This window comes from Oncorhynchus mykiss, chromosome 13 (assembly GCF_057628025.1).
Source record: "Oncorhynchus mykiss isolate SJ-2025 chromosome 13, ASM5762802v1, whole genome shotgun sequence".
Lineage (NCBI taxonomy): Eukaryota > Metazoa > Chordata > Actinopteri > Salmoniformes > Salmonidae > Oncorhynchus > Oncorhynchus mykiss.
In genome coordinates, this window is record NC_143034.1 from 55,421,371 (window position 1) to 55,438,143 (window position 16,773).

Consider the following 16,773-nt stretch of genomic DNA (forward strand, 5'->3'; position numbering starts at 1 on the left):
AATGGGCTTCTGACTGGAAGTGTGCGGAGACTTTCTCATGTTTCTCCAGTTTTTGCCTTCAGCACCTTCACTAATGAGCTCTAGGTGTGTGGTAGATTCTATTATCTGCAAACCGTTTAGGGACCAAAACACCTGAAGAACGACAACCACAGTCAGTCAGTCAGTCAGTCATTGGGGAACGACATGTTGGTGCAGTGTCCATCCATACCAGTCTTACTTCAGTAAATGTGAAGGCTGAAACACTTCTGTCCATAGCATTGCCATTACCACTGTATATTGTGATACTTTTCATTTCAGAGTTTTTCTTTATGGCCATTGTCAAAATGCTTTGAGGTTTTTACGTTTACGTAGATGTACTTAAACATAATTTCTTTCTTTAATAAGAATATAAATGTCTGCGCTTCACTAGATTTTGTGTATGTTCAGTATGGAGAATGACAGTGAGATTCACTATTTTGACTATTGAATTGTATGGGGGTGTTATCATTCTCTTTAACTGTTCGTGTTATTTCTATACTGTATTAAATTGTAGATCTCACCATTGTTGTCCCATGATTCTCCATTTAAATTAAGACTACAGTAACATACATGTTAGGAATCTATGTTTGTGCTATGAAGGTGTAGATGAAATGCACCCACTCTTAAAAGGCTTCTGGATATTTAAATCCATAAATGAATGAGAGAAGTCAACAGAATCAGACTTGAATATTTAATGGTTAACTGTAACCAGATGAAGACCCAGCTGGATGAAAAAGGACAGATGTTGATAACTCAAGACAGTATAATATATATCCACAGAGCCATCTTAAATAAGGTGCCTCTAGCAGGTCTCAGTTCCGTCTGAGACACACAGACCTCTTTCACATTCACGCAAGGCTCTCCTTCACCTCACCTCTTCAAAACCACTGTTCCTTCTTCCATAACACAGAGTCAGGTGTGTGTGTTTAATGTGACAGCAGCTTGAACTGAATAGGTGGGACATTCCTGAGAAGGACAGAGATGAAACCCAGGTTACAGCCAGGGATCACATTCACACTGAAACGACACAAACATTTACAGTAGAGGACACTACACAATCATACAAGTCAGGGTTAATGATTTGAAAGTTCATGAGGAAGACAGAAACACATCATAGAAGAGTTCATTCCCCCTGCTAGAAGTACTGTAGCATGCCCAAATATGGAACATAGCCATATAATGTTGGGTGGACAGGGGAATAAAATACCATTTTTGATAACCATGTAGATATTAATTTCATTCATGTTACAATAAGGAAGACCAGAACCCCTTAACAATGGTTCTGCATTTTCTGGAAATATTGAAAATATTGAAGGAAAATCTGTACAAAGAACTTTGGTTGAATATGATTCTGCTCCCAGATATACCTATAAGTATACAATATACATATTTAGATACTCTCATTTAAATACTAGTTGGACTAATCTACATTAAAATGTTTGTTTTTCTTTTAAAAATAGTGTACATTATTAATATCTTGCATGTCATCCCTCGGCTGTACAAATCACGTATAACTCCTTATACTGACAGTGTGGACAGTGACGATAGCTAAATATGCTTTGAAAAGCAAAGGTCTTCTTCCCTTTTGTATAAACAATATCATCCAGCACTTTTACATGTTTTACATAAAAACAGAAATGATATAGCATCTAGTCATTCTGTATTACTAAAGAATGATTACTAAAGATTTTAACAGCACAAACGTACTGGCACCTTGCCTTGAGGAAGACAAACCCTTTCATTGTGGTCAACTTGGTAGAAAATGGATAAAATACAAGAGTATTGAAAATATCAACAAGGTCCAATTGAAATGGTCAGACATGATGAAACACAAAGGTCAAATGACTGATACAGTGTCTAATACAAATGGTAGTGTATGGTAATATTCTGTCTAGGAATGGTTCCTCTATAGGCCAGGATAAAAACACTTCTCCCCATTGTCTCTCTCTCTCTCCCTCTACGGCCAAACAATGACTTTACACAGAGGTGGAGACTGAGAAAGGAGGGGAAGAAAGGCACACCAACATGACAAAGAAATGGAGGATGTTGGGTAGAATAAAAAGGACAACACAGTTTAACTCGTGCTGTATGAAACAACCCAATACAACAGTGTACTGGTACAGTATGTTGTCCATCTCTCATGTATCTACAGTCAACAACAGGGTTGTTGTGACTGATGGCAAAGCACTGTAGAGCAGAGTTAAGTGCTGGTGTTGAAAGGAGAGGAAGTGGCAACATGGAGGCAGGGAGTAGGGAGATGGATCCACACTGTTCATTAAAACCATCCCACTCCATGGCACATCCTACAATGTAGTCCCATATGTTTTCTGTTAGTCTGGTGGTGGGGGTTGGTCTGTAGTTTGAAGGGCGTCGGGGTCGGAGATAACACTTAGGTGGGGTGACCTGCTCCATTCTCCCTCTCATGGTCATTAGTACTTCCTGAGGTGAAGGGTCAAGGGTCAGTGGGCTGGTCAGTGGAGTGGATAGAGGGCTTAGTCCAGCATGGCATCTAGCTGGTCAGCAAGGTCATCAAACATGTTGCCAATGTCATCCAGAATGTTGCCCGCTGACTTCACTGTGTTAGCCCCACTGTCAGGAGGAGGTGGAAAAAGACGCAGGGTTTAGTCATGGAGATAGATAGAGGACTCTAGTGCTCAAAAACCTGTTTTATCAAGGGCAGTGCCATTGAGGACTTTCACCATTTTGAAGTAGTCAAATATGGGTTAAGGAAGGATCACATAATTCCATCCAGGTCATCAGGTGGGACCTGAGCAAACATTCCATAACTGAAGTGACAGTGAATCACCAACCTTGACTTTATACCTGTTCAGACAACACACTCCAGCTGCAGTATGCACCCTTTCAGTTTGTTTACCAACTCTGAAGTAGTAGAAGAAGAAAACTGACTACTTCAAAATGGAGATGGGCTCAATGGCGCTGCCCATGCTCTCACAGACGCCATAATGGGACAGATACAATGTTGCACGAATGCTACTTCAGTTCACATAAACAGTAGAGTGTATATGGCCTGTAAATACAGGAAATGGTGAGGTGTTGATCGTGTTCTCTTACCTGTCAGTGCTGTCCTCCTGGGTGAGTTTTCTCTCCACAGCCTGCAGTGCTGCCTCCAGAGAGGTGCTGGTCTGCTCCAGCCTCTGCTGCTGCACCACCTCTAACCCCGGGCCAGACTCTACCCCTGGGCCGACCACACAGACCTGGGGCTTGCCTGTCTGGGCTGCCTGGCACTGAAGCCCTGGGGCTGGGGGACACCGGCTGGGTGTGGGTGATGGTGGGGCTGAGAAGGCAAGACTCTGTACCACATTGACAGTCATAGTGGGCGGCACTATGGCTGTTGGACAGGAAGCAAACGCAGAAACTCAGAATTGATGATAAAAACAGAAAGACATAATAATGAGCTTCCACGTGTAATAAGTTACCTGTAGCAGCAGCCAGACTGTGTCGGGACGGTTTTGGGGCTGTGACGGGGGGTCTGTGGGAGCTGTGAGGCTTGGGGGAGATGGGGGGTTTGTGGGGTGTGCCTGTCACTGGCAGGGTCTCCAGCCCCTCCAGACTGGCCTCACTGATCCTCAGACTGACCAGACTCACCTCCTCACAGCTTTGGGACTGGGGCCTGCTGCCTGGACTGGAGTCTGACCCTATCTTGCCCTCACTGTCACTGGTGGGAGAGCTGCCAGCATGGTCTTTAGGCTTGTATCTCCGCTTCACAGTGTCTGACTCCTTCAGGTTAAACTCAGGCACCTCCAGGGCTGTCTTGGTGGGCCCGTTCTTGTCTGCCGGGATCTCCACAGTGCTCTCGGCCCTGGGCGGCCCTCCCACCTTGGGCCTCTGCTTGATGGTGAGGTTGCCCTCCTCGGCGAAGGGGATACACTCGCTGGAGCTATTGTGAGGGGATGAGGAGCCATCCAAACCCGGTGCCTTAGGTTCCTCCTCCTCAGAGTCTGACTTCACCCCTCGCTCTGGGTCTGGGTAATGGTCTTGGATGTCGGTCTGGGCTGGAACACATTCGCTCTGAACCCTCCTCCTCATACCTGCACAGGCCTCTCTGGGCTCCAGTCCTGAGGGGGTGAGGCTGGGGAGGGGAGGCTCTGGTTGGAGGAGGTCCAGCCTGGGCCTGGACAGGCTTTTCCCCTCAGTGGAGGCCTCCAGACAGGCTGCGATGCTCCTCACGCTCCCTGGACTGTCTGTCTCCACCCCCCCAGGAGAGGGCGCCATATTCTCAGTGGACCCAACGCTGACGCTGCTGCTCACCGAGCTCAGTCTCTTGGGTGGGGCTGGAGGGGGACCCTTTTTACGAGCGCGAACGGCAAAGGACTGGCTACGTCCCACAGTGCCGTACTTTACGGGTGTGGTCTGCATGCCTGCCAGCTGGCTGCGTCCGGGCCGGCGGGTCAGGGTGGCGTAGGACTCTAGGGTGCTAGAGGGCGGAGCCAAGTCGTCATCCTCTTCGTCTGGTTCGCCGTCTGACAGGGCATAGCGTGTCAGGCTCTGGCTGCGCTTCTTAGGCGGGGCCAGGGTCATGGCGTGGTAGGTGTGTGCCAAGGGCTTGGTGGGCGAGCCGTGGCCCAGGTCGGTGCTGCCACAGTGGGAGTGGAGGTAGCTGAAGCCCCTCTGGGCCGGGGAGCCCTGGGGAGAGGAGCCTAGGGAGTGAGACCCAGGGCCTTTAGGCTTGGCTGGGATGGCTGGGTACTGGAACACAGTGGCTGCCCCCAGGGGGACCTGCTTGGGAAGCTGCTGCTGTAGTATGGACCTCTGGTCCCAGCCTTCTGGAATGTTCCTCTCCTTGGCAGGGCTGCTGTCAGCACTGAGGCTGGTGGAGGTGCTGCTGCTGCCTAGGCTCTCCTGTGAGAGGCTGTGGGGAGTGATGGAGGCCGTGGGGGGGTCCTGGGAGCGCCCTGAGCCCCTGGACCGGGCGTCGATGCTCTCTTGGCTCCGAGACATGCCCACAGCACTCTTAAAGGCCAGGCCCTCCTGGTAGTGGCTGGACATGGCTGTCTGCAGCTCAGCGCTCAGCTCGCTGTCCTGGAAGGTCAGCATCTTGGGGGTGTGGGGCGAGGGGCAGTCGGAGGCGCTGTCAGGGGGCTCGATGGTGACCAGGTGAAGGGCTCCAGGGGGCTTGCGGCGCAACGTGCCCTGGCCAGATTCTGCAGCCAGGATGGCCCTCTGGATGTCACACAGCTTCTTCACGGCCAGCATCATCTTCTTCTGGTGGCCCAGCTTGGTGATGCCTATCTCCTGCAGGTCCTCCCAGGTCAGGTCCCGTACGATGCTGATGGAGTCATAGCCGTTCTCTGACAGCTTCCTTTGGTACTGAGGCAGGCCTATGGTACTCAGCCACTCCCCCAGGTCTGCCTGGAGTAGGAGAAGAGTCACAGTCAGACCTACAACAGGTGAAACCTTTATGAAACTAATGTAAAACCTGACTTGCACACAAAGGCAGACAGACAGACAGACAGACACAGGCATCAGTAAGACCTTACCGGGATGTATTCAGGCAGCCACTCGGGGATGCTGAGGTTTCCTATCTCGATTGAGATCTTCTTGCGGTGGCCTGGCTTGGTGACGCCGATGGCCGTCAGGTCCTCTGGGGTCATCCTGCTGATGGTGGGGACGTCGTAGCCGGCCGTGATGAAGTTCCCAGTGTACTGCTCCAACTGGAAGTCACTCAGCCACTGGTAGATGGCCTCTGCATCCTACACCAGAGGGGAGGGGTTGAGTTACACATTAACATCAACTACTGGCCTATTCACTGTCCTACTGTCTTTTAATAGATACATGTATTTCACTGTGGCATACAGAGTACACAGAAATATACATTCATGAGTTGTAATGTGTGGCAAACATGGACAATATTTCCTGTCTTGTGTCTGTCCTGTCCTGTCCTGTGTCTGTCCTGTCCTGTGTCTGTCCGGTCCTGTCCTATGTCTGTCCTGTCCTGTGCCTGTCCTGTCCTGTGTCTGTTCTGTCCTGTCCTGTCCTGTCCTGGCCTGTGTCTGAGTCTCACCTTGCCCTCCAGTAGCTGCTGAGGACGTATAAACTGTGGGGAGACAAACTGCTGTTCCCCTGGTCTCTGTATGTTCACCATCGGCCTCCGAGGAGCACCCAGAACCACTAGACAAGAAAACACACTGGAGAGTTAAATGAATGGTGCTCAGGATGTTTTCTACCAATAAGCACAAATCAAACTAGAAAGGTGAAGTTTCAGGAGAAATGTTGTGGTACGTAACAGTAATGAGAGAAAGGGCTGGTATTCCTACCTGCAGTCAGGTCAGGCTGTTTATTGGGGACTGGTTGCCCTGAGTCACCAGCAGAGGGGGCTGGCTGCACATCAAAACAGGGCACAAGACAAGTTACAGAGAGCACAGGAATAAACAATCTGTTGCCTGGCACTACATACAAAAACAGTAAATCACAATATCACATTTCCTCGAGTTCATAGCTGTGAGTAAGGTTTGCAATTATTTTAACATTGTTATCTATCTCAATAAGACTAGCCAGGATAAATAAAGCTAAAATAACAATTGGTCCAGTACTTTGGCTGTGTCTGGGAGTGCGGTGGTCTGGTGGTGTTGTCCGTTGACAGCAGTGTTACTCTCTGTGCTCTGTCCACTCCCAGCACTACGGGTGCTGCCCACACTGCCCGTACTCCCTACACTGTTCCTGTCACCTGCTAGATAGGACCACAGGAGAGGAGGATGGAGAGAGGGAGAAGAGAAAGAGAGATAGAAGTGAGGGACATTAAAGACAACCGTGGTGGCTGGACAGCAAGAGGGAGAGCAAAATGAGGTACCTCCCCTCTGTGTCCTTCCAGAGCTCACGTCAACACAGTCACACACACATCCACATGAATCTAACTGAAGCTGGCAGAGGATGGCAGAGGCTGGACCCTGTCACTGAGCCAGCCAAGTCATCACAGATCAGGGGGGGTGGCACAGGCCAGGACAGGACATCATTTGCTGCCATACGAAGCCAAGGGAGATGGTTGCATGGTGGAGCGGAGCTGCAGGCATAGAGCAACAACAGCCAAGGGTACAGAACTACAGATCTATAGGGGTAAACTACAACTACAGTCCTGCAGTAGGACAGATGAAAGGTCATCCACAATGGAAAATTCCTACAGCAGAGTACACAGGGCACCCATTAAGCTTGCAGTGTCCTGTAGACTGTCGAAATTGTCACTTTTTTTTGGTCACTGGAACAGATGTTTCCTGGTGGTCCCATCTTGTAGCAGGGAGAGCAGCAGGAGCTATGGGAAGCTCAGTTTGAAGCTGGCACATGACAAAGGTAGAGCATGGGAACAGGGGACAGAGACAGCCAGCTATTGTCATGGGGTGACAGTGGAGGGACTCTTACCCGCGGTGTGTGAGTTCCTGAGCACCCAGATGTCCTCCAGGGGACAACCAGGCTGAGAGAGGCTGCTGGGAGGCCGACCTATCAGACATAACAACACTGTTGGGCCATGGGGGTACCATGGTCCACGGAGCAGCACTGGGGATTGGCTGGGCCTGAGCATGAGAGGCGTTTAGAGGGGGCGAACATAGGTGTCCTTGTGGCCTCACCACGGTTCACAGTGGTGGGGGAGTTGTCTGGCTGGTTAGGGGACTGAGTACCGTATACAGGTTTCAATGTGCGTCTGTCCTCTGAGTGCATGTATAAGGGTGTGTGTGTATATACCTGGGTTGGCGCTGAGGCCAATGGTGTGGGGGAGGGCCAGCTGGGGATTGTTGGGGGTGTACAGTGTGTAGGAGTCGTCGGTCTGGGGGGCTGAGCTCAGGCTGGAGGAGAGGGGGGCTCTGGAGAGGAGCTGGTGGCGCTGGGTGGGCAGAGAGGCGTGCCGGGACAGGGTGCCCCCTACAGGGTCAAACAGGTAGGACACAGACAGAGAGGAGGTTAAAGCAAGCTGATGGTTAGAGGTGGACATTACATGGTATGGATGGAGAGACGCTGAGAGAAGAGGAGGAGGAAGGGATGGATTGGAAGCATGAGGGATTAGTCCAACCAAGGCAGTCTGGGAAATGAGGTGTTCTCTGGAGGGGCCAACCTGTCATGAAGAGGGGCCACCACTGCTCTTCCAATGCAGTGATGTATAGCGATACAACCTATCAGTGTGTGTGTGTGTGTGTGTGTGTGTGTGTGTGGAGCCAAGGGAGAAACAGTTCCTTCAGGAAGTATTCATACCCCTTGACTTATTCCACATTTTGTTGAGGCACAGCCTAAATTCAAAATGTATTCAATAGATTTTTTACAATCTCACCCATCTATACACAATACCCCATAATGACAAAGTGAAAAGAATATACCGGTATATATATTTTTTTGTAGTACATTTTTGTAAATGTATTGAAAATGAAATACAGAATGATCTAATTTACATAAGTATTCACACCCCTGAGTCAATACATGTTAGAAACGTCTTTGCCAGTGATTACAGCTGTGAGTCTTTCTGGGTAAGTCTCTAACAGCTGTGCAATATAAATATAAACTTCTTCATGCTCTGCCAAGTTGGTTGTTGATCATTGCTAGACAGCCATTGTCATACCTTAGATTGTCAAGACAATTTAAGGCACAACTGTAACTAGGTCACTCAATGCTTTTATTTTTAACTCCCAACTACCAATAGGTTCTCTTCTTTGCGAGGCACAGGAAAACCTCTCTGGTCTTTGTGGTTGAATCTGTGCTTGATATTCACTACTTGACTGAGGGACCTTACAGATAATAAAAATCATGTTAACACTATTATTGAACACAGAGTGAGTCCATGCAACTTATTGACTTGCTAAGCACCTTTTTACTCCTGTACGTGTTTAGGCTTGCCATAACAAAAGGGGTTGAAAACATTTCAACTTTTCATTTTCTATGAATTTGTAAAGATTTCTAGAAACAAAATTCCACTTTGACATTATGGGGTATTGTGTGTAGATCAGTGACACAACATTTCAATGTAATACAGGCTGTAACAACAAAATGTGGAAAAAGTAACGGGGTGTGAGTACTTTCTGAAGGTACAGTAGGTGCAGAGGGACAATTTAAGATGGGTCTCCCGTTCCCCTGATCTTTTGTTGTGGTGACAGACTTGCAGAGAAGACAGAAACCTGTCATTTTTCACTGACTGCAGTGCTGAGCTGCTCCCTGTTCTGTCAAAGCTGCTCCGTGAGTGTCACCAAGCCAACCTATTCACTCAGGGATTTCTCCCTCTAGTGCACATCAAAGAGGTGGTGTGGGGCGGATTATCTTCTTCTGTGGTGTTAGGTAGGTAACTGACACCTTCTGTTAATCTAACCGGTATTAGAGGTAGACTGCGTGGGTAAGGGTGGGAGTTTTTACATAATGTACAATAGCAGATGACTCCTGCAGTTCCAAGCCATTTCCCTTTCCATTTCTGACTTAATCCTGCATTGTGAGTGTGCTGACATGTCTGGGAGATGAGTGAATTAGTGTGTGAGTGTGTGTGTGTGTCTGTGTGTTGATGTTCCGACATGCCGGCAGCTGACTCAACAAGCTACGAATCCTCCGTTTGCTGCGGGTGCCACGGTTACGCAATGAAAGAGGCAAATGTCAGAGGGCTCTCTCTCTTTGCCCATTGCTTTCAGATGGGAGTGGGGAATGGCTAATGATTACACTGACCTTATTGGGTGTGTGTGTGTGTGTGTGTGTGTGTGTGTGTGTGTGGTGTGACTGACCTGAGCGTCTGCTGATGACCTCTACAATGTTCGGGGGGAAGTAGCCAACCCGGTCGGTGCCCCTCTGGCTGTCGTGGATGTGCCCCTTCCAGCGCCCGTCCATGTGCTGCTCTAGGACCTGCCAGGCAGCCAATCAAAACAAACATTAAGACAGGTCTAAACCAATCAGATGGCTATTACTACCCAGTGTCTCTCCATATTGAGGCAGGTAGGTCTGTGAGATTCTATAACAACGTGGTGTTATTTCCACTGTTTATGTACGTGTGTGTAGGAGTGTACCTGACCTGAAGTGTGCAGTTCTGGGACAATGACAGAAAGTACATGTTCCAACTTGAAACACATTCTACGCGTTAACAACCTCATCTGTGTATCTATGTCTCTGTATGGTTTGTTTTCATAATGTCAAAGATGTTTTACATAATTTGGGAGGGTGGTACAAAAGCAGCGCCACAGCCCTGAGATCAACTGTAGTACAATAACAAACCGAGGGAGAGAACCAAAAGGTCAAGCACATAAACAGATGATGACAGTAGTCATGTGTTTCTGATCATGTTCCATTTGTCCACGTGAGCTGCTAAAACCCAGGCCATTGTCTCTGCTCCCTAATTTAGCAGCCTTAGTCAGAGGATACAAGCCAAGGGACATTAGGGTTAGGGGGCTGAGGGTATAGGGGAGAACAGGGGTGTTGGGTTGTGTGTCTGGTAAAAGATGTGGGTAGAGGGGGAACTAGCATGTACTGAATGAGCAGGTTTGACAGCAATAGAAAAATACATTGACATTTACTGACCTGTCCAAGTTGGCAAAACATATTTTTCTAAAGGCCTAAATTCGCTGAAGGCACACATGCTTAGGATTTATTTTACAATGCATTGTTTTCAATGATAAAAACCCTGCAGGCTCCGACGCCTCGCTCAATTAGAACGTCTTTATTTTTGCTTTTTAATCGCTGGTGATGTAGCCACACAAAATTAAATATTTCTTTGTAATTATTCACTTTTTTCCGAGCTCATTAGAAATGGAAGATGTTGCTAAGATTTGAGGCTTTACCCTACATGCTAAATTAGACAAATTCATCCACTTACGGAAACACAACATCGCTATCAGCCTGTCCAATCCTCTTCACCCGCCTTGCTCTGCCCGACCACTTTTTGCGTTTTGGTTCGGCACCGGTCCCCACTAAGATGTCAGCCAACCCTTTGCCCAGTATCTAACATGTACATGTGTGTGTGAGGTGTGGAAAGGCTAGTTGATGGAAGAGGTGGATGGCCTGAGAGCAAGGTTTATGAATTGTTTCTCTCTGGTATTGAAGCAACCCCCACAGCAGCAGAATAGGCCGACACACTCCCAAGAAGTAAAACAGGCCAGGGTTCATGAGACGATGTGTGTGTGTGTGTGTGTGTGTGTGTGTGTGTGTGTGTGTGTGTGTGTGTGTGTGTGTGTGTGTGTGTGTGAGACAGTAGTAGTAGAGTCATTTCTGAGTGGGAGTGATGTACTGGATGAATACCAGGGCCTGTCCCTACCCGTCTCTCTGGGCTCAAAGAGAGCCACCCTTCAGATATATACTCTCTTCCTATAAACTAGTTCCCCCTCAGGAATATGGATAGTGAAGTTCACCTGTTGTGCACTATACCCCTAAGGACCTAGAACTGATAGATGACATGTAGGTCAGGTTCAGTACAGTGAACTGATAGATGACATGTAGGTCAGGTTCAGTACAGTGAACTGATAGATGACATGTAGGTCAGGTTCAGTACAGTGAACTGATAGATGACATGTACATCAGGTTCAGTACAGTGAACTGATAGATGACATGTAGGTCAGGTTCAGTACAGTGAACTGATAGATGACATGTAGGTCAGGTTCAGTACAGTGAACTGATAGATGACATGTAGGTCAGGTTCAGAACAGTGAACTGATAGATGACATGTAGGTCAGGTTCAGTACAGTGAACTGATAGATGACATGTAGGTCAGGTTCAGTACAGTGAACTGATAGATGACATGTAGGTCAGGTGCAGTACAGTGAACTGATAGATGACATGTAGGTCAGGTTCAGTACAGTGAACTGATAGATGACATGTACATCAGGTTCAGTACAGTGAACTGATAGATGACATGTAGGTCAGGTTCAGTACAGTGAACTGATAGATGACATGTACATCAGGTTCAGTACAGTGAACTGATAGATGACATGTAGGTCAGGTTCAGTACAGTGAACTGATAGATGACATGTAGGTCAGGTTCAGTACAGTGAACTGATAGATGACATGTACATCAGGTTCAGTACAGTGAACTGATAGATGACATGTAGGTCAGGTTCAGTACAGTGAACTGATAGATGACATGTAGGTCAGGTTCAGTACAGTGAACTGATAGATGACATGTAGGTCAGGTTCAGTACAGTGAACTGATAGATGACATGTACATCAGGTTCAGTACAGTGAACTGATAGATGACATGTAGGTCAGGTTCAGTACAGTGAACTGATAGATGACATGTAGGTCAGGTTCAGTACAGTGAACTGATAGATGACATGTAGGTCAGGTTCAGTACAGTGAACTGATAGATGACATGTAGGTCAGGTTCAGAACAGTGAACTGATAGATGACATGTAGGTCAGGTTCAGAACAGTGAACTGATAGATGACATGTAGGTCAGGTTCAGTACAGTGAACTGATAGATGACATGTAGGTCAGGTTCAGTACAGTGAACTGATAGATGACATGTACATCAGGTTCAGTACAGTGAACTGATAGATGACATGTACATCAGGTTCAGTACAGTGAACTGATAGATGACATGTAGGTCAGGTTCAGTACAGTGAACTGATAGATGACATGTACATCAGGTTCAGTACAGTGAACTGATAGATGACATGTAGGTCAGGTTCAGTACAGTGAACTGATAGATGACATGTAGGTCAGGTTCAGAACAGTGAACTGATAGATGACATGTAGGTCAGGTTCAGTACAGTGAACTGATAGATGACATGTAGGTCAGGTTCAGTACAGTGAACTGATAGATGACATGTAGGTCAGGTTCAGTACAGTGAACTGATAGATGACATGTAGGTCAGGTTCAGTACAGTGAACTGATAGATGACATGTACATCAGGTTCAGTACAGTGAACTGATAGATGACATGTAGGTCAGGTTCAGTACAGTGAACTGATAGATGACATGTACATCAGGTTCAGTACAGTGAACTGATAGATGACATGTAGGTCAGGTTCAGTACAGTGAACTGATAGATGACATGTAGGTCAGGTTCAGTACAGTGAACTGATAGATGACATGTACATCAGGTTCAGTACAGTGAACTGATAGATGACATGTAGGTCAGGTTCAGTACAGTGAACTGATAGATGACATGTAGGTCAGGTTCAGTACAGTGAACTGATAGATGACATGTAGGTCAGGTTCAGTACAGTGAACTGATAGATGACATGTACATCAGGTTCAGTACAGTGAACTGATAGATGACATGTAGGTCAGGTTCAGTACAGTGAACTGATAGATGACATGTAGGTCAGGTTCAGTACAGTGAACTGATAGATGACATGTAGGTCAGGTTCAGTACAGTGAACTGATAGATGACATGTAGGTCAGGTTCAGAACAGTGAACTGATAGATGACATGTAGGTCAGGTTCAGAACAGTGAACTGATAGATGACATGTAGGTCAGGTTCAGTACAGTGAACTGATAGATGACATGTAGGTCAGGTTCAGTACAGTGAACTGATAGATGACATGTACATCAGGTTCAGTACAGTGAACTGATAGATGACATGTACATCAGGTTCAGTACAGTGAACTGATAGATGACATGTAGGTCAGGTTCAGTACAGTGAACTGATAGATGACATGTACATCAGGTTCAGTACAGTGAACTGATAGATGACATGTAGGTCAGGTTCAGTACAGTGAACTGATAGATGACATGTACATCAGGTTCAGTACAGTGAACTGATAGATGACATGTACATCAGGTTCAGTACAGTGAACTGATAGATGACATGTACATCAGGTTCAGTACAGTGAACTGATAGATGACATGTACATCAGGTTCAGTACAGTGAACTGATAGATGACATGTACATCAGGTTCAGTACAGTGAACTGATAGATGACATGTACGTCAGGTTCAGTACAGTGAACTGATAGATGACATGTACGTCAGGTTCAGTACAGTGAACTGATAGATGACATGTACATCAGGTTCAGTACAGTGAACTGATAGATGACATGTACATCAGGTTCAGTACAGTGAACTGATAGATGACATGTACATCAGGTTCAGTACAGTGAACTGATAGATGACATGTAGGTCAGGTTCAGTACAGTGAACTGATAGATGACATGTAGGTCAGGTTCAGAACAGTGAACTGATAGATGACATGTATAGGTCAGGTTCAGAACAGTGAACTGATAGATGACATCAGGTTCAGTACAGTGCCTAGTGATGGTCTCTACATCCTGTCACAGTCTACACATTTTGCTGCATAACAATGAAGTATTAACTCTGGGCGTAAAGACACACAATCAAGACATCTTTTTAATTTTTAAATTTTAAATTTTTTTTAATTCTATAATTTTTATTTAACTTTGGGAATGTGGAGAAGGTTGTGTTGATCGGTAGGAACAAAATCAAATGTATTCCCTTTTGAGACAACATTTTAAGGCAGTAAAATGTGAAGACTGTGCAAGGGGTGTGTAGACTTTCACTAGTGACTATATGTGCTTTATGACTGATGGTAAGTTGATCACATCAAGTAGACCCCATTCATGGACTCATGGTTTCCAAACCGTCCTACAGTCCAGTGGTTTCCAAACCGTCCTACAGTCCAGTGGTTTCCAAACCGTCCTACAGTCCAGTGGTTTTCAAACCGTCCTACAGTCCAGTGGTTTCCAAACAGTCCTACAGTCCAGTGGTTTCCAAACCGTCCTACAGTCCAGTGGTTTTCAAACCGTCCTACAGTCCAGTGGTTTTTAAACCGTCCTACAGTCCAGTGGTTTCCAAACCGTCCTACAGTCCAGTGGTTTTTAAACCGTCCTACAGTCCAGTGGTTTCCAAACCGTCCTACAGTCCAGTGGTTTCCAAACCGTCCTACAGTCCAGTGGTTTCCAAACCGTCCTACAGTCCAGTGGTTTTCAAACCGTCCTACAGTCCAGTGGTTTCCAAACAGTCCTACAGTCCAGTGGTTTTTAAACCGTCCTACAGTCCAGTGGTTTCCAAACCGTCCTACAGTCCAGTGGTTTCCAAACCGTCCTACAGTCCAGTGGTTTCCAAACCGTCCTACAGTCCAGTGGTTTTCAAACCGTCCTACAGTCCAGTGGTTTTTAAACCGTCCTACAGTCCAGTGGTTTCCAAACTGTCCTACAGTCCAGTGGTTTACCAACCGTCCTACAGTCCAGTGGTTTACCAACCTTCCTATAGTCCAGTGGTTTACCAACCTTCCTATAGTCCAGTGGTTTCCAAACAGTCCTACAGTCCAGTGGTTTCCAAACCGTCCTACAGTCCAGTGGTTTACCAACCTTCCTACAGTCCAGTGGTTTACAAACCTTCCTATAGTCCAGTGGTTTACCAACCTTCCTATAGTCCAGTGGTTTACAAACCGTCCTATAGTCCAGTGGTTTACCAACCTTCCTATAGTCCAGTGGTTTACCAACCTTCCTATAGTCCAGTGGTTTCCAAACAGTCCTACAGTCCAGTGGTTTCCAAACAGTCCTACAGTCCAGTGGTTTCCAAACCGTCCTACAGTCCAGTGGTTTCCAAACTGTCCTACAGTCCAGTGGTTTCCAAACAGTCCTACAGTCCAGTGGTTTCCAAACTGTCCTACAGTCCAGTGGTTTCCAAACCGTCCTACAGTCCAGTGGTTTCCAAACTGTACCTACAGTCCAGTGGTTTCCAAACCGTCCTACAGTCCAGTGGTTTCCAAACCGTCCTACAGTCCAGTGGTTTCCAAACCGTCCTACAGTCCAGTGGTTTCCAAACTGTACCTACAGTCCAGTGGTTTTCCAAACCGTCCTACAGTCCAGCGGTTTCCAAACCGTCCTACAGTCCAGCGGTTTTTAAACCGTCCTACAGTCCAGTGGTTTCCGAACCGTCCTACAGTCCAGTGGTTTCCAAACCGTCCTACAGTCCAGTGGTTTCCAAACCGTCCTACAGTCCAGTGGTTTCCAAACTGTCCTACAGTCCAGTGGTTTCCAAACCGTCCTACAGTCCAGTGGTTTCCAAACCGTCCTACAGTCCAGTGGTTTCCAAACCGTCCTACAGTCCAGCGTTTTTTAAACCGTCCTACAGTCCAGTGGTTTCCGAACCGTCCTACAGTCCAGTGGTTTCCAAACCGTCCTACAGTCCAGTGGTTTTCAAACCATCCTACAGTCCAGTGGTTTTCAAACCGTCCTACAGTCCAGTGGTTTCCAAACCGTCCTACAGTCCAGTGGTTTTCAAACCGTCCTACAGTCCAGTGGTTTCCAAACCGTCCTACAGTCCAGTGGTTTTTAAACCGTCCTACAGTCCAGTGGTTTACAAACCTTCCTACAGTCCAGTGGTTTCCAAACTGTCCTACAGTCCAGTGGTTTACAAACCTTCCTATAGTCCAGTGGTTTACAAACCTTCCTATAGTCAAGTGGTTTTCAAACCTTCCTTTAGTCCAGTGGTTTTCAAACCTTCCTATAGTCCAGTGGTTTACAAACCTTCCTATAGTCCAGTGGTTTCCAAACCGTCCTACAGTCCAGTGGTTTCCAAAACCTTCCTACAGTCGTCCAGTGGTTTTCGAACCGTCCTACAGTCCAGTGGTTTCCGAACCGTCCTACAGTCCAGTGGTTTCCGAACCGTCCTACAGTCCAGTGGTTTTCAAACCGTCCTACAGTCCAGTGGTTTTTAAACCGTCCTACAGTCCAGTGGTTTTCAAACCATCCTATAGTCCAGTGGTTTTCAAACCGTCCTATAGTCCAGTGGTTTTCAAACCGTCCTATAGTCCAGTGGTTTCCAAACCGTCCTACAGTCCAGTGGTTTTCGAACCGTCCTACAGTCCAGTGGTTTCCAAACCTTCAT

At 46.9% G+C, this 16,773-nt stretch overlaps 2 protein-coding genes across 13 annotated transcripts in view; one reads left to right on the forward strand and one right to left on the reverse strand.

Moving 5' to 3' along the window:
- The window catches only part of LOC110485193 (Na(+)/H(+) exchange regulatory cofactor NHE-RF1), a 34,586-nt gene extending 34,048 nt beyond the window's left edge, over positions 1-538 (forward strand). Inside the window, exon 6 of the mRNA XM_036941296.2 lies at positions 1-538. This exon is cut by the window's left edge and continues 769 nt beyond it. The gene's annotated coding sequence lies outside the window, so the exon portion shown is untranslated.
- Positions 539-695: 157 nt separating this feature from the next.
- The window catches only part of caskin2b (CASK interacting protein 2b), a 90,794-nt gene continuing 74,716 nt past the window's right edge, over positions 696-16,773 (reverse strand). For 2 of the 12 annotated variants that reach the window (XM_036941290.2, XM_036941288.2), the window contains exons 11-20: positions 9,717-9,834; positions 7,711-7,887; positions 7,390-7,467; positions 6,570-6,706; positions 6,294-6,357; positions 6,041-6,147; positions 5,517-5,729; positions 3,456-5,388; positions 3,091-3,367; positions 696-2,607 (exon numbers count right to left, since the gene is read on the reverse strand). In XM_036941290.2, coding sequence (XP_036797185.2) covers positions 2,511-2,607; positions 3,091-3,367; positions 3,456-5,388; positions 5,517-5,729; positions 6,041-6,147; positions 6,294-6,357; positions 6,570-6,706; positions 7,390-7,467; positions 7,711-7,887; positions 9,717-9,834 — 3,201 coding nt within the window. In that variant the 3' untranslated portion in view covers positions 696-2,510. Of the gene's footprint in view, positions 2,608-3,090; positions 3,368-3,455; positions 5,389-5,516; positions 5,730-6,040; positions 6,148-6,293; positions 6,358-6,569; positions 6,707-7,389; positions 7,687-7,710; positions 7,888-9,716; positions 9,835-16,773 lie in introns of those variants that run through there. The other 10 variants (XM_090196816.1, XM_036941292.2, XM_090196815.1 and 7 more) reach the window with 6 other exon arrangements.